The 26,570-nt window shown below is 39.0% G+C and overlaps 1 protein-coding gene across 1 annotated transcript in view; it reads right to left on the reverse strand.

Annotated features, from left to right (window-relative positions):
• Positions 1 to 337: 337 nt before the first annotated feature.
• The window catches only part of LOC128738480 (uncharacterized), a 377,015-nt gene continuing 350,782 nt past the window's right edge, over positions 338 to 26,570 (reverse strand). The window contains exon 5 of the mRNA XM_053833662.1: positions 338 to 4,100. Coding sequence (XP_053689637.1) covers positions 3,450 to 4,100 — 651 coding nt within the window. The 3' untranslated portion in view covers positions 338 to 3,449. The remainder of the gene's footprint in view (positions 4,101 to 26,570) is intronic.

The raw sequence follows: 26,570 nt of genomic DNA on the forward strand, positions 1-26,570 counted from the left end.
CAAAAATAAAATAACGGACAATTTTTTTAGGGGGGAGGTCTTAGCCTCAAAAAGGGGATTTTTCTAGAGGAGGGTCGTCTCAAAAATTATCATCTTTGCAATGAGACCTTTTTTAAAATACGTTACGTTTGAATCGCTTGACCCATTTTAATAATTTTGATAGCAGATGAATGGTATGTTAATAAGCTTATAATAAAAATTGTAACCCAAATGAGCTTTTAATGAAAAATATTGGATAGAAACCCAGACTTTTGCGAAATTTTAAAATCATTGAATTTTAGTGTTTTCAGGATGTAATACTCAAAAAAATTCCAAATTCAATTTTTTGAAAGCCTGAGACTTTTGCATAATTTATTAAAAATTCAGAAACGTTTATTTTTTTGTTTTGGATGTACAATTTAAAAAATATAGTTTCGATTATTTTTGTGATCACCCTAACTGACTAAGGGGTACCCTAAGCGTAGAATAGAAAATACTGATCTATAAATTCTAGAAAAGAAAAGAGTATATGTATCGTTAACGCACATAATTCCAATCAGCTCCTAATTTCGATCACTCTAGCTAAGTGGTCGATTGTTTCGAAACAAGTGGTCGAAAATTTCATCAAAAGTGGTCGAAAATTTCATCAAAAATCAAAACTTCAAAAAAATTTGTAATGGCCTTACTAAGTAGACATACCTGTACCCGGTTGGTCAAAATCGGGGTGTTAGATTTTGACAATTAAGGGGGCATAGTACCTTTTCAATTTTTGAAAACCGATTTTTTTTTATTGATTATTTCGAAAGATTAACATTTTGACCATATGTGTTTGAAGCCGTTTGGATGAATTCCGAAAAATTGAGAAAGTTACAGCTATTTGTACCGCGCATGTCTGGAGCAATTACACAGCGAATAAAAACTTCAACGCCGTTTTTCTCGAAACCAGGTTTTCAAAGTCGGTACCATAAATATCTCAAGAACGGCTCAAGCAATTCTCAAGATTCTTCTTTTTTTGTTTTAAAGCTAACAAATTTATCTAGTGTTTGACCCATCCTTTTTTCGATATTACAATTTTTGTATTTTTTAGAAATTTTTAAAGTCCATTTTTTCGACTAAAAACCTTACTTTTATGTTTGAATGTCCGCCATTTTGTTATACGTTAAAAAAAGGATGGGTCAAACACGAGATAACTCAATATACTTTCATGTCGTTTTGGAATTTTGAATTCGGAAAAGCCCCCCAGCGTCAATCCATGGTACCGCAATTCATATTTTTTTTTAAATGACTATCTTCAAGGAGCCGTATGGGGAAGGGGAAGAGGTGCCCATCTGAAAACAAAGTTGTAAATATTAGTATAAAATGCAATGTTTCGAATGCAAAAAACCCGATTCGATTCGCGTTTCGCGTTATCGAGAAAAAAATATTTGAAATATGGCAAAAAATATGGTATAAAAGGTACTATGCCCCCTTAAAAACTCAAAAAGTTTTCTGACGCATTCTCACAAAAAAACTACTGAATTTGCTTAAATTCGTTTAAATAACGAGGATCTGGAACCTTTTGACATTATTTCGACATTGTTCATATCGAAATCGAAACATAATATATGAAGAGGGTACAGGTGAACCGATTGATCAATACAGGATCAAGCTTCAAAAAAGTTATAAAATGACTCACAGCTTATGTATTGGTAACTCCAAACTTTAAAATGTACACCAAATCACGGGCGAGAAATGTAGTAATATCTTGACTTTTATGTAATGTAATAAGGCTTATACAAATTTGAAAAAAAGTTTATGTCACCCCCCCCTTTGAAAATTTTCGAAATGTGAAGGGGCAAAAAAATAAAGTGTCATATTAGTCTGTTGCATTTTTTAGTGACAAGCGGATTTTTTCACAGTTCAATGAGCTTACATCTCTAAATTATCCAATATGTGCAAAGTTATAGTTATCTCGTTAGTCTCGATCAACTTTCTTTCGCCAACTAAGCTTTCTGATTCTGCTACAAGTCACAGGCAACTATTGTGCTTAATCTTTAAGTTCCCGACGTCGAAAATTGGGGCGCTTGCAATCAGACTTTCGGCTTGATTCCATTTTAATTTACCTTGTTTTAAAAGAATTAGATGGAGGCAACAATCAATTAAACAATATATTAGTGAAATTTGGTACCGCTTTTGACGGAGATATTCCGATTTTTGAATTGCAGTGGGATTATTTTTTTCCCTCAAAGGTACTAGATAAGATAAAAATAGAAACACAATTTTTCGGGTTTTCGGGGCTCAAAATTTGTTCGTTTTACTCCGTAATGTCCAAGTAACTACCCTAATTTTGGAGATAGGGGACGTAAAACTCAACGATACAGTTTTTACCATTCATTGAATGCATGCAGCATGCAGGATGTCACTGAACTGTTCTAAACTTTCTAAATTTTCGAAATGGTGTGCATCCTTAATATACAAGAGAGAGGCCTGATATTCATGACAAAAAGGTTGACCAGGAAACGTGAATAGCTTCAGAGATTTGTTTTCTTAAAACATGTCGACAGCACAGCATAAGTGTTCCAAGTAATAAAATGGCAGGGACCTAAACTGCCATTTTCACTCTATGGTTAGATTACGATACTACGTCGTGGTTACCGAGTTCTGAACTAGTAAGTGACACAGATTGCGATTATTAAAAAAGCAAGGTAACTAACCGAGTGACACGGAGGTTCAAAACAAAAGGAAGGTCAAGTTATACGTTTGTGGCTCTCTAAGGTGATCCTGTGGCACTCCACTATTATCAAACTGCTTCATCTCTACCAGGATGCTTACTTTATGTGCTTGGGTCGAAAAATTTTGAAGTTTGAAAGGGTTGAACTAAAATTTAAGTACCTACTGTACAAAATATACAAATACAAATACACATGTACTAAAATTTTAATAATATGGAAAAATAAACGCTGGTTTCTTCTCTTTTGTTTGGTTATTGAAGGTTTAATGTTATTATTTTTTTCTTGCCCCCCCCTTCAACTATATTTTGAGACCAGGACATAAACTTTTTTTCAAATTTGTATAAGCCTAATATTATGTAAAAACGAGAAAAGAAGAGCATTGCAGTTATGTGAAAAAATGTATTTAGTAAAGGTGGCAGTGTTTACCGGGTTTTATGTTTCAAGAATAGTAGAACTCGAAAATTCTACGACATCATATCTAACTTTGAATGGCAATGCGATTTAAAGTATTGTGCAAATTCTTACGACTAGGTAGACGTTAGTATTTCACACTGTTAGATACTCAATATGAACTCATTTTCATATCATAATTATATGTATGTCAGCGTCATTCAACCTTTTTAAACAGTTCGTTTTCTGTTACTGTTCCTCAAATACTTTGTAGCAAGTCAACTTCTATATTTTTCAATTTTTCGTAGTCCTTGTGTTTAGTTACTATCACTGTAAATTTTGAGGTGAAAGGCAGCATAGTCGATAGCCTTAAGCTCTAATTTCAGCTGGTGCAGACCGACCAATGCTTTGTTTATTATTTCTGTAGTCATAGTGATAGTGATGCCTTGTGCTACTGCTATGATCGCGACTTTCATACAAAATGGTTTTTTTGTTGGTCTTCCCGTGTCGTTTAGATGGTTTTATTTGCTTCCTTGTGATGAAATTCTTTGAAGGAAATTGCGTGGTGGTATGTACTTCGTTACTGATCCGTAATGGGTTTTGTAATAATACTGAAGAAGCCAAGTACCGCGATAAATTATTGGTATTATTGATAAAAGGAAAATGTGACGGCATGATTTGCTGCGATGGGAATGTAACTTGCTGATCAGCAATATTTTGTTGTCGATGTGCATAAATTCTGTTGCGCGTTTTACGTTGGTCGTTTAATCCATGTTTATGTCTATGATTATGAATAAATTTGGGTGTGCCGACAGTTTGGAATGATCCTTCATCAGGACGTTGAAAATTGTAGCACTTTTCGTCAATATACCGCTTTACTTTGTAATTGATAGGTTTACCGCTGCCGATAAAACCTAGGTATTTCGTCCTGCTCACTACCGATTGGTAACGAAAGTATCCTCCTGTGAGGCTTTCGATGAAGTTGCAACGTGGTCGGTTCTCGATATTGCCTTTTCTTTTCTGAAAGAAGACAAAATAAAAACGAAAATTTTTATTAGGGATGGCTTTGTTTGGTGAGATTTACGATGTTGCAATAGCACAGCATGAAACATTCTGTCATCAGCACAAGTTGACTTTTGCTAAAATATTATTCGCAATTTTACCTGACCTGGCCTTGACTAAGACATTTCCAAATTGTTTAATTACGTTATTCTACTGCCCACACCGTCTGAGTCTAAACTAGAAGAGTGGCTCTCTTGGTTATTAGACAACGGAAAGTTATTTCTGTAAACATGCAAAGACCTATCCGAATTTATAAAATAGAATTTATAGAAAAAAGTAGAAGACCCATCTGTATCTCGGGACACGAATGCAGGCATGGCTTATGACTTCGAATGTAGGTACATATCAACAATCTATGATTTCTACTCATAAATATTTCAAATTAGCTGACCCGGCAGCCACAAATCGTACTAAATAGAAAAAGCAAAGCCTTGGTACCGTGAAAGCACCTAATTCCGATCACCTAAGGCATGATTCATCTTTGAGTCCTTACTAAAAAATAAAGCTTTGACATTTATTTATATGGTATGTGTCTTTAGCAAGTATTTTCAATTACGTTTCGTGGAAAAATATTAAAATGCCTAAATAATTTACCGAAAGTTACAAAAAATGCATCAAAGTATGATGTATCATTGCACCTAATTCCGATCATCAATTTTAAGGGGTGATTCTAATTCCGATCACAGGTGTATCTAATTCCGATCACGTCATGATGAGATGTTAAAGTATAAATCTAAAGTCAACCTGTTGCCCAAATGGATCGGAAATATTTTGCGTTTATATTTTCTGACGACAATCCCCCTACCAGCCATTTTCTGCTTGCATTATTGATCATTATTATCATTAGACAGAGGTGGGCACCGCTAATCAGCTAACCGCTAACCTTTTAGCCAGCGAGTAGTGCGTTCGCTAGGTTTCAAATCTGTTAGCGCTTTCATTAGCTTCCGATAAGTTAAAGTGCCACTAAATAAATTAGTAGCCGCTAATTTTTGAAAATAATAACAAAAATAAGTGTGCGGTTTCTTACAAATTGATAAAATTGCTCGCTGCTGTTCGCGACGCGAGCAAATATAGTTCATTCATGGCTAGTTGAACTATTTCCAAAAATTATTTTCAAAAATTAGTGGCTGGTAGTTTATTTAGTAGTACTTATGTTTATCGGAAGGTAATAGAAGCGCTAGCATATTTAAAACCTAGCGAACGTGCTACTCGCTAGCTAAAATGTTAGCGGTTAGCTGATTAGCGGTGCCCACCTCTGTCATTAGATTAATAAAATTTGTGTACTCGAGAGCTCGACAAGCGGATTATGAAACTATCCCTTTCTCTTATCTTCGTTCAACTGATACAATTACGATAAAATTGGGCCCCATTCGACGTTTTCATGAATAATAGTTAAAATCAAATCAGAAAGGTTGTGTTCCAGACATGACCGCTTAGTTGACGTTGAACTACGTTAGGCTGATTTTCGCGAAGAAACCTCGAATATTGAAAAAAAAAAAACTTTTTACATCATATTGGTATATGTGTAGCATAAAATAGCGTAAATTAAGAAACAACAAACAGCATAATAGTAATATTATCTTGCTTAATAAATTGTATCGTATTTTTGGTAAATGAGTTATGTTGTTATCAAAAACGAATATTTTTACTAGTGCCAAAATCGGAGTATTTCAGTATAGAAATATGTCTCACGCATTCAGCTATTAACAAAGTTCTAGGAGAAAACTTAAGTCCTCAAAATAATATATTATTGTTACAAGAAGAGAACAGTCATTAATAAGATAGTCCATAACTGCACTGTCGCTGCCGCTTGTTTGTAGCGTTAGAAAAGCAAAAAGTCTGTGCCTCTCAGTTGGCCTCGTGGTACGGCACTGGTCTAATAAGCCAGATGTCACATGTTTGAATCTCGACTGAAAGAGGCTGTATGAGCCAAAGGATTTGTAGCACTAGTCCTACAATTATCCCGTACTCTTACAACTGGCTACGAAGACGTAGTAAGCAAAAAACACGTTTATTTTGATCCTTTGTCTTCAAACATGAGCAGCCACAAGCTTGGTGTGTGTAATGGTCGTCCGTGAGGAAGCAAGACTATGAAAAAATATGTATGTCTATGTATGAAAAAATTTTAGCTTGAAAGTTTTCGATAATTTTCACTATTTAGCGATTGGCATACAATCTTTTCAAGAAAATCATACAATTGCTGTCTCATTGATGATTAAAATCAAATTTTAAATTGGAAGAGCTATTAGCGTTCAAAATCTTTTATTCTTTCGTTCTTTTTGGCTTGACTCCAAATTTTGGATTGACACCCTACCGTAAGACGTAGTTCTACGTCAAAAGATTTCAAAAATCCTACTATGTTATCATGTTGCGAATAATCCTTGAAATCCAAACAGCAACTTTGTTGGCATGCATTTTGCGAGTTTATAACTTTGTTATAGTGATCGGAAATAAAAGCAGAAAAAAATGTTATGTTCATAATTCTGATTAATCACTTTAATGGAATAAATTCCGCTAATTCAGCATATTTTCAGCAAAATTTGATATAGAACGGTTATATATGCTTGTATCTACATGTTATCATAGAATACCGAAGAAGGTAATATGCTTCTACGCTGCTATGATCTTAGCAAATTTGATCGTGCGCTTAGCACTTCGGCTAAGAAAATACATTTTGATGACATTTTTTGCTACTGCCTGTCGAATTTAATTTATTGTGAAGTGCATGGTTCCCCCAAGGCAGTCATTTCGAACTATTTCGCAGCCGGCTGTTGTAGTGCAGGACGGTTGCGAGGCTGGTGCTGCGATCTTATTGCCTTTTACAGCCTCTCTAAGTCTAGATTCGAGTCTAGTCCAGATTCAGCCTAGACCAGATTTGAACACGCCACGGCTGGTTTGTTAGTCACGGTAATTCTTAACACTTTTTCTTGGTAATTCTTAAGTCTTAATTAAACATTCTGATATGTACTCGCTGTCATTTGTCATCAAATCTTTAATTTTATTTGATTTAATAATCAATTGGTATGAATTGAACTGTTATTCTCGAACAATTACCTGTATTAATACAGTATAATATTATTACCGAATCGAAAGATTTTATTATTGCTTAAAATGATTTAATGATTTAATGACATTTAATGTTAGATTGCTAATTTCATTTCTAACTGGGCTCCTCAAACATACAAAAATCCAAATAACTGTACGTCTTCACTTTAAATCCTTTTTTTCTACGCTGTTCCTTTTGTATTTCATGCACCAAACAATTTAACGCAAACGCCTAATTTTATGAGCTTTTTAAACTCTTGAGAAGTTCAATTAGAACTGAAGTAAACCAAAAATTATTAATTATTATATTATCAATAAAATACTAATAGTTCACTGCTTTTGAAAAAAATTCATACATATACTTTTAGTGCAACTTTAACCTAGCAAATATTCACTTGACAGTAAGATCATTTCATGGTTCAAAACGATAATTTGTAAACATACGTTGAACACTCATTCGAATAAAAAATACGTTCATAAAATTGATTAATAGAAAGAATAAAGATTTTGTTTCAATATGTATTGATGTTATTTCGACGGTCAACTGCGGCAGACGAAATAAAGCCTTATCTAAAACCATTGAGTTTAAAAATCTGACAACCAGCACAACTGTTAGGTAATAATGCGAATTGAAAAATGAGCATTAAACAATTCAAACAATCTAATAGATATTTACAAGAAATTTTAGGTTTTCGGGAAGATTGCAATTTCTTACTAACGATTTGGAACAGTTGTAAAGAACACGCGTTCTGCGAAAATTCAGTGATCAAAGTTACCTACCATCATTAACACTTGTTTACTGTTTAGTAACCACCTCACAACGACGTTGTTTGATATTGAACATATGGTATCTGTTACTTTGCCGATAATAATCGCAGTAACCTAAAATATAGCGTATACGATGAATGGCGGGAAAAATATAAATAACGGTTTTTTACTATTTTCCAGCTTTTCGCGTGGATTTTCATATTTTTTTGCATATAAACCTGACGCAGACCAAAACACAACAACAAAACCAGCAGATTTCTACAATTTTCATTTTACCACTAAGAGAAGAGACGATTATTTCAATTAAACCTGTATAACCCAGGTGCAGATTATATAAACACACTTAAAAAACTCAACAAAATTTGTCGAGATTTGGACAGCCGAGCGTTCGGTAAAAATTTCAGTTTTGCAAATCGACGTTTACGGATCATTACTAACGTTTGGCATCATAAAAAATTTTACCGAATACTCGGCTGTCCAAATCTCGGCAAAATTTTGCTGACTTCGGCACTTTTTTTTAAGTGTGTACGTTATTTAGAAGCAGAATTGCGTTTTATCTCATAAAGGGCGTATTTTATTCAAGTACCACCACTATTGGTACTACCTCCACTAAGGGCACGCTTATCCTATAGAGAAGATAACAGAGCAGAATTCGCCCAGCTTCAAATGCGTGCATGGCTCAAGACGTTCTAAGAATGTTTGGCAATTATTACCTATTTTTGACAAAATCATTCCTAGTGCATGTTGTTGGGTCAGGATTCTATACGGGGCTTGGATCACTTTTACCTTCTTCTATTTTCAGCGCTTCTTCTTTTCAGGATCAGCGGATGCAGGCATTGGTAAGTATCTGGGAATTTACACTGGGCGAGTGAACAACCGGGTAAGTATTCTTCAAATAATATCACGAAATAATTCAACAATATTCTGGGGTAAGTATCAATCTTGAGTAAGGTTTATTTATAACTGTATAAGGCGGGAGCAACTGTGCTAACTCGCGATGTTAATTCCAGCACATGTTATATCTATCTGAACATCTAAATCAGTCTACTACTTTTTATAGAGAAAACAGGGCGGAAACAGGGATAATATAACTATCTAATAGTTAACTGAATACCGATAATGTAAACAAATCAGCATGACATGCGGCTATCAAAATCTGCACACGATCGCTATAGTTTAGAACTGGGATGGGAAAAGTGTAGGGTTGCCAACTGTAATACAATGTGCGTTGGAATCGGTTCATCTTGTATGCAAAACCTAACACATGTTTTGTAAAGGTATAAGGTAAAGAAGGGAATTTTCGGCCTATTTCTAAATTCAGCCTATTTTCATTTTCGTTCACTAAATAAATACTTTGCCGATATATAACTTTAACAAGCTCTAACTATTTTCTCAAAAATGTAAGTAATTTTAATTTACTGTTTTTTATTAAATGAACAACAAAAACACTTCTTCCACTAGAACTAGGCCTAGGTTGCAAAAATAGAAGCAACTGCTTAACGGAATACGAAATAAAATAAAAATACCCTCCTGTAGCCTAGCATCCGTCAAGTGTTATATAAAGCGACCGTCACATATTTCCGATGTCCGGAGTCTTGATATAGCTATGTAGATCTAAATAGTTTCCAGGGCTATGCGCTAATCAACATTCAATAGATAACACAGAGCTGTAGGGTAAATTTTTTAAAAAAAATTTTGATTCTGAGTTATAACTAATACCTAAAATAAATTAGAGTACGTGTAGAGTGTAGACAAAATACAAGATACACATTATTTTCATCACCCTTTTCATGCAAGACATTAGTGTTGAACATATTAACGGGAAATTAGCAATCATTGACTTTTCGTCGGAGAGCCCAATTTCGGAAGCAATTTTTGGGCCCAAAAGCGGGGTTCTGTTTGTAAAAATGTAAAAACTGCATTCTTCTTGGCAATCTGAACACAGCGAATATATTTTTATAAACAGAATTTTTGTTTCAAACAAAAAGACTGCTTTTGAAATTGGCAGAATCGATGACTGCCAAAACCGCCCTCCTCGGTTAAACATTCGGCAGCTAAACAATCCGCCAGTTGCTGAGAAATACGCGCTCGTACTGGATGAATCTGTGCCTTCCTTTTCGGAGCTAGATGCTTCGACCCTCGAAAACGGATGGAGTATGATACGCTCGGTCGTCCACGAGGCCGCAACCGTGGTGCTAGGAGTAGAAACCTCGAGTGCACGAAATGATTAGTTTGACGGGGAATGCCAACAAGCGATAGAAAGGGAAAAAAGAGCTTGGAAAAACTGTCTAAGCATATCCACGAGATAGAATTTGGCCAAGTGTCGACGAGCGCGGAATGAGTAAACCATAATCCTGTGGAGGAAAAAGCGTCACAAGGAGGACAGAGATCGTGAGGAGCTGGAACAATTATTCCGGGCAAATGAAATGCGCAAGATTTACAAGAAGGTGAAGCAACCTCCTAAGGGCTACACACCTAAACCTGACATGTGTAAGGACGAGGAAGGGGATCTAATCACAAACGAGTGCGAGGTGGTTGACAGGTGGAAGCAGTTCTTCGATAAAGACCTTCATATAGAGCGATATAGCAATAGGAGACGTAACGGAAGTTAACCTCGGAGAGCCTACAAACGACAACTGCGTGCCGGCTACCGATGTCGAAGAGATCCGGCTCGATGCGAGAGTGCCAGAAGCTATGCAGTCTTTAAATTCCTGTAAAACATTCTTCTCAACAGCAAGCTAATTAGCAGAAATCATATTGTACGCAAACTTTTGAAAACCATTAGAAAGTTACTTGTGTTACATGAATACTTAGTGAAATAAATAAATTTATTAATTCGAAAGAAAATTCTGTAACATAAGCATTTAATACATTGCTCAAACAAATGATTTTCTGCATAATACCTTGGCCTTCCTCCAGAGGCGAGTGAAACTCTTAGGTTTAAAACTTCTCTAATAAAAAAATGGCTTGCCCCCCCAAACGAAAATCCTGGCTACGTGACTGTCCACCGTTTGTCCGATTACCACTAAGGAACGTATCCCGGATGGTGCCACGAGGAGGTAGAGATAGGAGTTGCTGAATAAGAGGCTGATGGTTCTGGAGCGCATTATTCAATCATTTACCATCCGACTTGGGTGACACTGAGACATAGCTTTCGCCATGCAAATTTTTTTGCAGTTTTTTTTGTGTTCAATTGCAAATCAATCCATAGGGATTGACTGTAAATGAATTCTGAAGTGTAAGTCAAAAGTCATATGTCCAAGATTTGTTCAGATAACTAGAAGGATATACCTTTAAAATAGATTGCAGAGCTCGTTGGTATCTATCATCAAAAAATTTTTAAAATTTTTGGAAAAAAGTGTCTCACTGTAGATATCTCTCCCCTACTCTGCAACCAATAAAAATTTCAAAAAAGGAAGATTCCAACCTGATTCTTTCATGTTAAATTTTTGGTTTGGAACAGGATGACCATTCTGTTCCGTGTTATAGCCTAAGTGACAATCCAATAGCAAATTGGTCTTATTCATTTCTTATAGTAGTTTTATCAGAGCATCGCAAAGTCTATCAGGTTTTACAATATTTTTTCTCGAGTGAATTTTATCTTATTTGATTAACATTTCTGAAGAATGGCCGAAGGAGACTCGAATAAACACCCATAAAACTGCATTATGAATAAGTGTAATTCACCTTTAAAGCAGCTTTAAAGGAAACTTGATTTCTGCCCAAAAACGAACTTAAAACTTAACAATAGTTTTGACAAAAATTTAAGGCATTCTTCTGTAAGATTGGTTTATCTTAACAATGCTGCCATAAAATTCTCTTAAAACCGTATATTCTTGAAAGAGAAATCATACTTTTAAGAAAGAACATTGTAGTGTAAACAACTAATCTGTCAAAATGGGCGTTTGAACCTAGAGTAAATTATGGAAAAATATGGATCTTTTAAACGAGAATTAGGCAAAAATTTGTCCAATGTTTTGAAAAGTTTTTCATATAAACTATCAGTGAAGTCACAAAACAATGAAGATATCAGGAACAACTGACTATGCTGTGTTAGTTAGGATAAGCTAGGGAAGGACGGTGCCGGTGATGATGCACTAGTAGATTTGTATGAATTGGATAAATTTGGTTCGATTGTGTTTACCGGCGGCGGTGCGGGTTTCCTCTAGAGTTGTTCGTATTTTTCAAACTTTATTAGCCAGTGTTTTTGTTTGTAAAATGCTTGGAGGGGTTGAAGCAGACGAGGCATATTTTCTAAAAGCGATTGTAAAGATAAAGTACATTAAAAATTCTGTAGATTAAACTTTACGCATGGACGCATTGTCGTGCAGTCCTCTTTTAATTTTTAAAAACAATTTATATTGATAATCAACATGACTGCTATACTTTAAAAATATTGAGCTCAATGCAAGTATATGAATCTCCAGCACAAACAACACGTTACATTGATACTTCGTTGACGTTTTCTTTGTTTATACTAGAATGGTAATCTTGCAAAAAAACTCGGTCCCCTGAAGTAATTCAAACAATTCTTATTCAAGCGTAACTTGTTTTCTTCAAGAATGCAATAAGTATAGCTGAACTTATCGCCCTCTTGGATAAATTTTCTTTGTCTTGTGCAAGAAATGTTAGTCTAATAAGCGCTTTCTAGTTGATTTAGATAAAACCATTGAAAAAATGGCGAACAGGGCAGTTTGGATTACTTTTGAAATTGTAACCAATTGCATATAGGTGTTTATAAATATGGTTTTTTACAATTCCATAAGTGTTAAATAAATGTTTAGACATGTGACAGGCTTTTTACCGCAATTTGTTAAAAATTTGGTAGTAATCAACTTCTTCATGAAATTATAGAATTTTTTTATTTATTAAATTTTAAAATTTTCTAACTTTCATGTCACAAAACATCGACAAACTGAGCGTCGCACGAAAAAATCCTATTTATGGGCAACCTAGCAGCTGCTTTTATTACCATTTTTATTATTTAGTTTTATAGGGGTTTTATGGCTGTTTTATCGCAGTTTTGTAGAATTAAAAGTTTTATGAACGGTTTTAAGGAGCAAATGCTGAAAAATTGAATTTGTTACTTGGGAGTGGTCTATGTACATGGGACTTGTTATTAATCGTTATTCGACTATTTTTAATTTCAAAACTACGCTGGAACACAATATTCGACTTCTGCGCCCTAAAGCTTTTCGTATCGTAATCGTATATTTTGACAAAAGTTAGGGTTTTTATGTATTCTCTTGTTGAATCATTTCATACCCTGCGCTGCAGACACTTGGGTTGGAGAAAATAATTGAGTAGAATTTTTTTATTGGATTTTTTAGACAATTGCATCTCCTGTAAAATTTACTGAATTGTCAACAGACCACTGTAATTCAGCTCATATGTCGGTTAGCTCCAAACCATTGTTAGATTTGTTCGTCTACAATATCACCGCATCATCATTTCGTGAACGACTTCGTAGATGACTGTGTTTTTGTGTGTTTTTCATATTGCCTGTATATATTTGTTATTTGTTATTTATTGATTAACTAGCTGACCCGACAAACTTCGTATTGCCACAAATTAAACTGTGTTGAACATAAATCGTGAATCTCAAATGACCTTTCTCACAATCTCGAGTTTTGCAAGTTTCTGAGGACTTCATGGGTGTTTCAATATACAAATTTTCCTCACAGTAAAGTAGAAAAAAAACTCTCCCTATTGCTTAGCCTGATAAAATAAAGCGGATAGGATTTAAATATTCGCCATTATCACAAACCATTTCGCCGAATACCATTTTGCGGAACAACAATTCTCGGTTGACCATAACGCGGTATATAGAGTTTCGCAGAATACCATTTCACGAAAAACCTTACGCGGGATGTACCAGTTCACGGAACATCTTTTCGTGGAAAGTACCATTTTGCAGGGGTGACCCAGAGACCCCATTTGTATGGGTGCCCTCCTCTTAGTGGGGGGAGGGGTCTCTAACCATCATAAGAACCTTCCCCGGCCCCGAAAAACCTCTGCATGCAAATTTTCACTCCGGTTGGTTCAGTAGTTTTCGATTCTATAAGGAATATCCCGACAGACAGACAGAAATCCATTTTTATATATAAGATTTCATCCGACATAGGTTGTCTTAATGAATATTCAAATGTGGCAGGGAAAAGCCAACTTGAAATACACAAATGACAGCTTCAAGCCGGCACAAAAACCCTACATCTTTTCACAGAATGTTATAAAGTAATAAAACTTATTACCTAATCATGACTTTACAATAACTTAAATGGATAAGAATAACAATTACAATAACTTAAAATGAACAAAAAACAAAAATGAACAAAAACAGCAGTTTACAAATATTAAAAGTTAATATTATTATCACTGTGATTATAAGCCAGTGCCAGATGACGGATGGGTTCATGTTGGCCGTAATTCGTATGATAAACGTTTAAGCGTAGAAGATGTTGATGACGTTGGGGGCGCAAAGGACAATGCATTTGTAACACAGTGAGGATATTAGGACAGTCGTAGGCCACCGGTGGGCCATTTGAGACATGATATGCTTTCGTCCCTGTTCGAGGGGTTTGATTCCAATTAGCAAATAGAGGTCTTCATATGATGGCAAACTCTCAGGATTTCTCCAAGGCAGTGTATGACAGATACGTCGGATGAAGTCAATACGCTGCACGCTCAATACGCTGCACCCAAAAGTCATAGTACAGGTCCCATACAACACAGGCAGACTCTATAATGGAGTCTGACAATTAAACCTAGCTGACGATTTGCTTTGCTAACGATTATGGAGTAATGCTGCCTAAATGTCCGTTGAGCGTCCAAAATTACACCAAGATCAGTTAAGACTTCCTTGCGTTGAAGAGATATCCCATCAAAACGGTATTCAAATAGCAAAGGCTGTTTTTTGCGGCGAAAGCTCATCGCAGTGCATTTAGAAATGCCTAATGTCATGTAGTTAAATCGCCACCAGTCAGCGAACAGATTAGTTAAAGCTGGAAGTCTGGATCAATCATCACGAGGTTGAATAACCTGATAGATTTTGATGTCGTACGCATACAATAATCGTGTTTGTGGCCATATTTTGCCACAGTCACAATAAAACCCTTTGGTCACTGGGCTAGCTTGATTATTACCGTTATTTATATTGTCATTTTTTTGTGTAAATATTGTAAGTAAATGTCTAAATCTTATATATAAACATGGATTTCTGTCTGTCTGTCGGAATGTTCCTTATAGAATCGAAAACTACTGAACCAATCGGCGTGAAAATTTGCATATAGAGGTTTTTGGGGCCAGGAAAGGTTCTTATGATGGTTAAAGACCCCTCCCCCCACTAAGAGGGGCGGGGGGCTACCATACAAATGAAATACAAATTTCCTCATAACTCCAGAACTAATCAAGTAAATAGAACCAAATTTAGCATGTAGGTGTTTTTGCAGGCAAATTTTTTTCTATGGTGAATTGAGACCCTCCCCTCTTTAGGAGGAGAATTGGGACCCCTCTCCCCTTTAATAGGGAGGGATTCCATACAAATGAAATACAAATTTCTTCATAACTCGAGAACTAATCAAACAAATGGAACCAAATTTGGCATGTGAAGGTTTTTGGAGGCAAGAAATTTTTCTATGATGAATTAGGACCCCTCCCCACTTTAGGAGGGGAGGCTCCCATACAAATGAAAAACAAATTTTTTCATAACACGAGAACTAATCAAATGGAACCAGATTTGGCATGTGAAGGTTTTAGGAGGCTAGAGTTTTTTCTATGGTGAATTAGGACCCCTGCCCACTTTGGGAGAGGGGGCTCCTATACACATGAAAAACAAATTTCCGCATAACTCGAGAACTAATCAAGCAAATGAAACTAAACTTGGCATGTGGGTGTTTTGAGAGGCAAATTCTTTTTCTATGCTGCATTGAGACCTCTCCCCTCTTCAGGAGGTAACTTATGACCCCTCCCCCCTATAAAAGGGGACGCTCCTATACAAATGAAATATGTACAAATTGCCTCATAACTAGAGAACTAATCAACCAAATGGAACCAAATTTGGCATGTGAGGGGTTTTGGATGCAGAATTTTTTTTATGATGGTTTTAGTCGCCTTACCCCTGTGGTAGGGGGATAAGAACTCTCATACAAATATAACAGAAATTTTTGCGTAACTTGAAAACTAAACGAACTCGAGAAATGTTAAAGAAACTCTTCCATAAAACATTAGTCAATAACAAGATCACCAAAAACTATCAATTAGGTTTATTTATTTTCCTAGGTCTACTGATCTCTCCTTTCAGTTGGGTCCGAACGAGCGACAGCGAGTAAGGAGAGAATAACCCCTGCGAAATGGTACTTTCCACGAAAAGATTTTCCGTGAAATGGTACACCCCGCGTACGGTTTTTCGCGAAATGATATTCCGCGAAACTCTATATTCCGCGTTATGGTCAACCGAGAAGTGGTATTCCGCAAAACGGTATGCAGCTAAATGTTATATAATCATGGCGAATATTTTAAAGCTTACTTACTTAATCAGCTCCAGGCCGTGGTTTCCTCTGCTGTACGAAGAAGTCGTCTCCATTCCACTCGGTCCATGGCCGCAATTCGCCAGTCACCAAGTCTACGTAGGGTCCGCAGGTCGCCTTCCACTTGATCGATCCATCTTGCTCGCTGCGCGCCCCGCCGTCTCGTTTCAGTCGGATCGTTATTGAGAACTTTTTTAACCGGGCAGTCGTCAGACATCCTCACGACATGCCCAGCCCATCGCAGTAGATGGTGCGCAACACCTTCCGTTCGAAAACACTAAGGGCGCGTTGGTCCTCTACGAGCATAGTTCATGTCTCATGGCCGTAAAGGACTATCGGTCTAATCAGCGTCTTGTAGATTGTTAACTTCGTGCGGTGGCGAATTTTGTTCGATCGCAGCGTCCTACGGAGTCCAAAGTAGGCACGATTTCCTGCCATAATGCGTCTTTGTATTTCTCTGCTGGTGTCGTTGTCTGCGGTAACCAGTGAGCCCAGATACACGAACTCTTCTACCACCTCGATTTCATCACCGTCTAAATGAATCCGGGGAGGGAGGTCAGCATTCACTTCTCTAGAGCCTTTTCCTTTCATGTATTTTGTTTTCGCTACATTAATGACAAGTCCAATCCGTTTGGCTTCAGCTTTCAGTCCGATGTACGTTTCCGCCATCCTCTCAAAGGTACGTGTATTGATGTCAACGTCGTCAGCGAAACCAAGAAGCTGGACGGACTTTGTGAATATCGTGCCACTCGTGTCTATACCCGCTCTTCTTATCACACCCTCCAAAGCGATGTTGAACAACAAACATGAAAGCCCATCACCTTCCCGTAACCCTCTTCGAGATCCAAAGGGACTCGAGACTGCCCCTGATACTCGAACCACACACATTACTCGATCCATCGTCGCCTTGACCAATCGCGTTAGTTTATCCGGAAATCCGTAGTAGTGCATAATCTGCCATAGCTGATCTCGATCGATCGTGTCGTACGCCGATTTGAAGTCGATGAATAAATGATGCGTGGGCACGTTGTATTCGCCTCATTTCTGCAACACTTGTCGAAGCGCGAAAATCTGGTCTGTGGTGGCACGGGCACCCATGAATCCCGCTTGATATTGCCCCACGAAATCCTTTGCAAATGGTGATAATTGACGACATAAAAGTTGGGAGAGTACCTTGTAGGCGGCGTTCAACAGTGTGATTGCGCGGTAATTGCAACAATCCAACTTGTCGCCCTTTTTGTAGATCGGACACACGATGCCTTCCGTCCACTCCTCCGGTAGTAGCTCCTCCTCCCAAATCTTGACAATGACCCAGTGCAGCGCTCTAGCCAGTGCGTCACCACCGTATGTCAGCAGCTCGCCGGGTAGCTGATCAGCCCCAGCCGCTTTATTGCTCTTCAGCCGACCGATCTCTTCTGCTACCTCCTGGAGGTCGGGGGCTGGTATTCTGTCGTCTTCTGCACGTGCTCCAAGATCTATTGCCATATCGTCACCTCCATGTTCAGCTACATCGCTGTTAAGGTGCTCGTCATAATACTGCTTCCACCTCTCGATCACCTCACGTTCGTTCGTGAGAAAATTACCGTCTGAGTCTCGACACATATCGGCCTGCGGCACATAGCCTTTGCGTGAACGGTTTAACTTCTCGTAGAACTTCCGTTAATCGTTAGCACGGTACAGTTCTTCCAACGCCTCGCGATCTCGATCTTCCTGTTGGCGCTTTTTTCTCCGGAAGACCGAGTTTTGCCTGTTCCGTGCTTGTTTATATCGATCCACATTCTGTTGCAGCATTCTCGCACGTGCTGCATTCTTCTGCACTAATTGCTCGCATTCGCCGTCGAACCAATCGTTTTTTCGGTTCGGATTCATTGTACCGCTAGAGCAGTACTACCGATGGCGGTTTTAATGCCTTTCCAACCATCTTCAAGAGTTGCTGCGCCAAGTTGCTCTTCCGTTGATAGCGCTGCTTCCAGCTGCCGCGCGTATTCCTGGGCAACTCCGGTTTCTCGTAGCTGCTCGATGTTGGGTCGCGGCGTACGACTTCGACGCGTATTATGCACCGTCAAGAGTTTTGAGCGCATGCAGACTGCAACTAGGAAATGATCCGAATCTATATTCGCACTGCGGTAGGTGCGAACGTTTATAACATCAGAGAAGAATTTAGCGTCGGTTAGAATATGGTCAATTTGGTTTTCTATTCGTTGGTCTGGTGATCTCCAGGTGGCCTTGTGGATATCTTTGCGGGGGAAGAAGGTACTTCGGACTACCATACCGAATCTCACAACCAATCACGAAGCGAGAATTCTGGTAAAACATATGTTCATTTTTTTCAATTTTTCAACAGTTCAACATCAAGAATCCATACTTTCCTTCAATTGGGTAAATTCTTAGAAGATTTTCCGATCGATTCGTGTAAGAATATTGAAAATCGATCGGAAAACAACTGAGCTATTAGCGCTCAAAACCTTTCATTTTTCGTGACGCTCGCAATTTTCGATGTTTTGGAATGACACCCTATCTCAAAACTTGCCGTAAGACGTAGTCCTACGTCAAAAATAAATGTATGGTCTGGTAATCGGTTAAGCTGTTAAATTCTTTTCAAATTTGAACTTCCTTGGCTTGCCTTGAAGTTCGCTTGCTTATGCTTTTGTTCTGCCCATTGGTGTGGGAAGAAAGTCCGCTATTTTCTTAGAATTTTTAGCGGGAGACCAACCGAGACGACCCAAGCCGGTAAGATAAAAGGCTATTGTTGTATTTAAAAGAATTTATTCATTGTGTACAAAAAGAATTGTAACATGTTCCGTTAGGTAACAGCTTTGTGATATCATTGATAAATAACAAAAACAGTAGGGATCTCAGAATGCTGCCTTGTGGAATACTGCATCAGGTATATTTTTTTTGTATTGTTTATGCAGGGAGAAAATCTTCATAGACAGCACCTTCACGGTGCCGAATAGGATTCACAAGGTGCCAACATGCGCCTACCTGCTAAAAACTCTCCTACTGCCCATTCCTGAACCCCTCCCGGAACTACCGTTAGGTTTTATTTCAGGAGGGAGGACGTCCCAAGTAACAAATTCAATTTTAAGCTGCACTTGAAGAGGTTTCCAGCATTTGCTCCTTAAAACCGAATATAAAACTTGCAATTCTACAAATCTGCGATAAAACATCCATAAAACCCTTATAAATCTGGGGAGGCCCACACTAAAGAAGGTTCTCAAGAATATTTCTAAAGGTCCTTTTAAAACTTGTAATTCTTATCGATATGTATTTATAGTGACTTCCAAGAGTCGGTTGAAACTAAAAGAAAACCACCACAAGAGTTGATGTTTTTATGGTTGTCGTCTCAAAAAACACTTGCAAGACATCATACACTTTTCACAGTCTTAATTTTTTTAAATTGACTAAGAGCAATAAGAGAAAAAGCATTCACAGATATTACTTTTCCAAAATGGATATAAATGAAAATTGAAAATAAAAGCAGCTGCTTTGTTGTCAATCAATAAGAAATTTTTCATGTCACGCTCAGTTTGTCGATGTTTTGTGACATGAAAGTTAGACAATTTTAACGCGCCGGTTATTTTCGCTAGATTATTAAAAAATTTAATTAATAAAAAAAAATCAATAATTTCATGAAGAAGATGATGGCTACCAAATTTTTAGAAAATTGCGGCAAAAAGTCTTTTAAGTGTCCGAACATTTATTTAAAAATATAAGATCACTTATGGAATTGCATAACAACATATTTATAAACGCCCATATGCAATTGGCTAGAATTTCAAAAGTAATCAAAACAGTCCTGTTCGCCATTTTTTCAATGGTTTTATCTAAATCAACCTGAATGCGCTTATTAGACTAACATTTCTTGCACAAGACAAAGAAAAATTTTACAAGAGGTCGATAAGTTCATCTATACTTGTTGTATTTTTGACGAAGACAAGTTGTGCTTGAACAAGAATTGTTTGAATTACTCAAGGGGACCAAGTTTTTTGCAAGATAATCATTCTAGTATAAACAAAGAAAACGTCAACAAAGTGTCAATGTAGAATGTTTTTTGTGCTGGAGGTTCACCTACTTATATTGAGTTCAATTATTTTTTAAGTACAGCAATCATTATGATTACCCATATAAATTGATTTTAAAAAGAGGGCTGCACGGCAGTTCCATGCGTAAAGTTTAATCTGCAAAATTTTTTATATACCTTGTCGTTACAACCGTCTTTAAAAAACCCGAATTAATCCACCTAGCGGCGTGACCTAGCCTTTCTACTGCCACAATAATCACTATTTAATTTCTCAGGAACACCTATAATTAACTTGACTATATTTTTAAATATCCGTTCTGTATTCCTCAAAATTCTTATTTGCCAGTCAAATTCACAACGTATTGCGTACAATAATTATATTTTCTTTCCTTGGGTGCAGAAATACTTGTAAACGTCATTTATGTTACTTGATGAACACCTTATTTAGTTTTATAACATTTACGTGATTTATAGAAACCTAATGTAAACACAAAAGATAATTTTTGCAGACTTGAATGAATATATATATATATATATATATATATATATATATATATATATATATATATACAGTAGAGATTTGTATAACGCGGATTTCTATAGCGCGGGTACCATGATATTTCTATAACGCGGTTTTCCGCGTATAACAAATACACGTAGCATATGGATATTGAGTTAATTGGGGCTAAACTCGAGTTTTGAGCGATTTTGAACAGATACGACCGTGGTGTCTTTTAAGAAGTTGTAGGACACATAACAGTTGACTCTCTAAGTGTTATACGGAAACCACAAAGTTACGTGTTGGCCTGCTGGAGGTTCCGGAATATCCGTCGAAATTTTCGTATTGGTAAAGTTGGTTAAAATTGGTGAAATATTTTAGAAGTAACTAAAGTCGGGTAATTGATACGAATTAAAAAAAAAGTAATAAATAAACGACCTTAGAAAGCCATAATGTGGTCCTCCGGAAAATTCAGAACATATCGTGAATATTTTGAGTGTAATTTGACTACACTAGAAGTATATTTCGACTATTTGTGATTCAATTTGGTCATTGGATGGTTTACCGGGAGAAAATTCAAAGCTTATCTGAAATTGGTCACTGGAAATGCAAATGTTTTTAATTTGTAACAGATCAAAATGAAACGGAATATCAGCAATCCTCAACTAAATAGGCCGCTCACGACCCGACATGGCCGCCAAAACGTTCACTGGAAAATTAGGATTTGTCGTCAAAGTGAACAATAAGTGAAAATTCATGTTGAAGTCCGCGTTACAATTTGATAAAGGTTTGATATAAACTATTTCGGATTTAGAAACAGAAATGATGCGAATACTGCAAATGTTCGCTGTCAAATAAACGAGGTTATTTCGCAAGTTTGTTGAAATTACCAATTTTGCTAGTGTAATTTGATAGATGTGGTATAGTAAACTGAACTACCGGTAACATTTACTATACTTACAAATCTAATGGCAAATTTATCAACTTTTGTATAAGCTCTTCACCAGGTATTGTGCTCTTCTGGGAAAATTTTAACATAAATCTAACCATCGTAGTTAGCCATGGCCATTCCGAAATCCGCGTTGACGGTATCTAATATTTTTATGGGTTTTGCCTGAGAAAAAGTGAGAGTGAAGTGTTATTGCTTTTGTTTTCATCTTTTCCTGGACAATTCAGAATGGGGCTTCTTGTAAGAGCGTACAGGCTACGAAAACTTTGTTGCTTTCGTCAACGCGATAAGCAGTTCGATGCCCTTGATCATCAAATTTAATCATTTAATATCGGATCTTTTGATGCATTTCATAATGGCCAGGTTGAGTCATAAACCGCTGAATTTATATTCCTATTTCACATTGTTCAATGGTTTCAATGGTCATTGTTCATTGTTCGAGGTTGAATGACCATAATTCTGAACTCAAAGAACAATTATCGCTCGTTGACCACTTTTACGGATGTTCCGTATTTGTCGGAGAATCGTATGTTGGCTTCTCAATAGCACGAATTGTTTACTTTACTTATTTTACGCCAAATAATAAGCCATAGGGACTTTAAAAAGGATTTGGAAGCCATGAGAAGACTTCACAGAAATGAAAATTTACCGGATGTTCCGGAAGCTCTGGAAGACCAAGATGGGATTTTTTCTGTCTCACTAAGCATCTGTAAGATTTAAAAATATATACTTGACAACTTTCCCAAAGGAACCATGGTCGTGTTGATTCAAAATTTCGTAAAATTCAGGTATAGCCCCAATTAACTCAATTTCCATATGCTACGTGTACTTGTATAACGCGCTTCTAATAACGCGGTCCCAATTACCCGCGTTATACAAATATCGACTGTATATATATATATATATATATATATATATACATATATATATATATATATATATACATATATATATATATATATATATACATATATATATATATATATATATATATATATATATATATATATATATATATATATATATATAGATATATATATATATATATATATATATATATTTTTTTTTTTTTTTTTTTTTACGAGTTGGGAAATCTGCTGAGCACCTTAGAAGATACGGTACTATCAGACACCTGAAAAGATAACTCAGGGAGTGGGGTTTAGGTATCCCGACCCCCCTAATGGGGCGTGAGGATCCCGACCCACTAAAACCCTACTCGAGTCTCCAGCCTCAATCCCCCCTGGCACCACCTTATCGGTATTACTTCAGGGAGGGGCTATTGTGCTTAATGCACTCGCTTAGATAACTACTGGACTATGGTAGTTAGGCTGTTTATTCGCCGTTGATCGGCTCTCCAGTGGTTTTGTAGCTCGAGTACAATCTGGGTAGCAGCCGCATTGACCGCTCCCCAGATGTCCGAGCTGGAACACATCTTTTGGACTAAGTTATCCGGGGTAGTGTCCTGTCCGCTCACTGCCATCATGCTGCTTCTCGCGCCCGCGAAACGAGGGCATATGAAGAAAGCATGTTCTGCCGTTTCCTCAACATCCACGCATTCGGGACACGCGGGGGACTCCGCATGCCCAAACTTATGCAGATACTGTCTGAAGCAACCATGCCCTGACAGAATCTGTGTCAGGTGGAAGTTGACTTCGCCGTGGCGCCTGTTGACCCACCCAGATAGTTTCGGGATAAGTCGATGTGTCCACCGACCTTTTGTGGAATTAGACCATGCCCGCTGCCATGTGGTCATCGAGGCCGATCTTGTGGTACTCCGTATGCCTCTAGTTCCACGTTGGTTGAAGCACTCTACGTCTTCGCTGATGATAATGCCAATAGGCATCATACCTGCTAAGACGCAGATTGCGTCATGTGAAACTGTGCGATACGCACTCGCCACTCTCAAGCACATGAGACGATAGGTGCTTTCCAGCTTGGCTAGATAGCTTTTGGTACCTAACGCCGATGACCACACCGGTCCGCCATACCTAAGTATAGACTGGACCACGTTGGCTAATAGCCTTCGTTTGCTGCCATATACCGCAGAGCTATTAGACATCATACGAGACAATGCCGAAATAGCTGTGGAAGCCTTCTTGCAGGCATAGTCGACGTGGCTCCCGAACTTGAGCTTGTCGTCGACCATGACTCCCAGAAGTTTTAAGGACCGCGTTGACGAAATAGTGCAATCCCCGACGCTGATCTTTGCTTGCTGTACCGACTTGCGGTTGTTCACCACGATAACCTCCGTTTTATGATGCGCTAGCTCCAGTTTCCTGGATCGCATCCAATCTTCAACAATGCTTATAGAGTGGGCAGCCGTCAACTCAACCTCTCTGATAGATTCACCATAGACTTCCAGGGTGATATCATCCGCAAAGCCGACAATCACCACCCCTACCGGGAACTTTAGCTTCAACACCTCGTCATACATGACGTTCCACAACACCGGGCCCAGTATGGAACCTTGCGGAACCCCTGCGGTGATTGGAACGCACTTCTGACCCTCCTCCGTGTTATAGCATAGCACACGATTCTGGAAATAATTTTCCAGGATCCTGTACAGCGACACCGGCACTTGGACGTTCCGAAGCGAGTTGGCTATGGAGTCCCAGCTAGCGCTATTAAACGCATTTCTCACGTCAAGCGTGACAACTGCGCAATAGCGGATACCTGTCCTCTTGCGCTGGATTGCCACCTCGGCTGTCTTAGTGACAGACAAGATTGCATCCACCGTAGATTTGCCTTTTCGGAAGCCGAATTGATTCCTTGACAGACCGTTTGTACCCTCCGTGTACTGTACGAGTCTGTTAAGGATAACCTTCTCCAGCACCTTACCGGCAGTATCGAGCAGACAGATCGGCCTATATGACGAGGGAACACCCGGAGGTTTTCCCGGCTTCGGCAACAGCACGAGGTTCTGTCGCTTCCATCTGTCCGGGAAGTGGCCAGCTTCCAGGCATCTCCTCATTACTGCTCCAAATAACTCGGGAGCCTCTAACATAGCCGCTTTAATGGCCATATTCGGGATTCCGTCTGGCCCCGGTGCCTTGCTCACCTTTAGGGATTTAGCGATCTCAATGAGCTCCTCATTCGTAACCGTCACTTCGTGCCCGACCGCCAAACCGCCGTCGCCCACGTTACTTTGGATGTTCGGCTGGGAGGCCGACCATCCTACGCTATGGTCTGAGATACTGGAACGTCGGCCGTGGGACGACTCAGCGGCCTGGGGCCAGGGCCTTGGCTCGTGGCGCGGAAAGAGGCCCTCGATGATCCGCTCCAGCATCTCTGGCGATTGCTCTGAGGGCGCCATCACTCCCTTGGTCTTTGCCATTACGACCCTGTAGGCATCACCCCACGGGTTCGCATTGGCACTAGCACATAACCTTTCAAAGCAGGCTCGTTTACTAGCTTTTATCCCACTCTTAAGCGCTGCGCGTGCAGCAGCAAGTGCTACTCGACATTCAGCCCTGCCTTCGTCCGAACGAGCTCTTTGCATAATTCTCCTCGCACGAAAGCAGGCTCCGCGGAGTTCCGCAATTTCATCTGTCCACCAGTAAGCCGGTGACCTGCCATACCTATGTCGACCTTTCCTAGGCATGGTAGCGTCACATGCTCGCGACAGTACCTCAACCAAATGATCAGCGTTCGGATCGGGCATACCACGATCACCGCACTCTCTTCGGATTGCTTCCACAAATACTTCGGGATCGAAGTATGAAGTCTTCCATCCACGGGTGGTTGGAGTGTCGGCTCTACTCGCCGCCTGCCGTCTCGTTATCTGACCGACACCATAGCGGACCGCCTGATGGTCACTGTGAGTGTAGCCATTGTCTACCCTCCAGTCTCCTATCAGACCAGGACTGCCGAATGTCACGTCGATGATAGACTCCGCACCGCTCCTACTGAAGGTACTTGTGGTGCCGACGTTGACCAGATCTACGTTGAGCTTTGCCAGAGCTTCAAGCAGAATCCGGCCCCTGTGGTTCGTGCGACGACTTCCCCACTCTACCGCCCAAGCGTTAAAGTCGCCCGCCACAACCAACGGCCTTAGACCAGTCAGCACAACTGATACTCGGTCTACCATCCGCGTGAACTGCTCGATAGACCAACTCGGCGGAGCATAGCAGCTGCAGTAGAACACTCCACCCACTTTGGCAACCACGAATCCCTCGTCTGCAGTTGACACAACATCTTGAACCGGGAACCTGCTTGTCGTCCATATAGCCGCCGTCCCGGACCTATCCGACACCCAGTTACCGTTTCCGGCAGGGATGCGGTATGGGTCCGAGATGATTGCAATGTCCGTCAACGACTCAGTAACTGCTTGGTACAACAGCTGCTGAGCCGCGTGGCAGTGGTTCAAGTTCAGTTGCGTTACCTGCACTACGCCCGGGTTTTAGTCGCCAGCGCGCCTGCCGGGCACTTCGGGCCTCCTGTTGTGTGCTTAGCGTCCCGTTGGCCGGTACATATCAGGCACTTGGGTGGCGCAGTACAGTCCCTTGCTATATGACCCGTACCGCCACATCTCCTACACAAGTGGCTTCGGTCTGGCCCCTTACAGCTCCAGGACCTGTGCCCTCTCTCAAAGCACCGGAAGCAGGCCTCCGGCTGCTGG

This window comes from Sabethes cyaneus, chromosome 2, assembly GCF_943734655.1.
Source record: "Sabethes cyaneus chromosome 2, idSabCyanKW18_F2, whole genome shotgun sequence".
NCBI classification, from domain to species: domain Eukaryota; kingdom Metazoa; phylum Arthropoda; class Insecta; order Diptera; family Culicidae; genus Sabethes; species Sabethes cyaneus.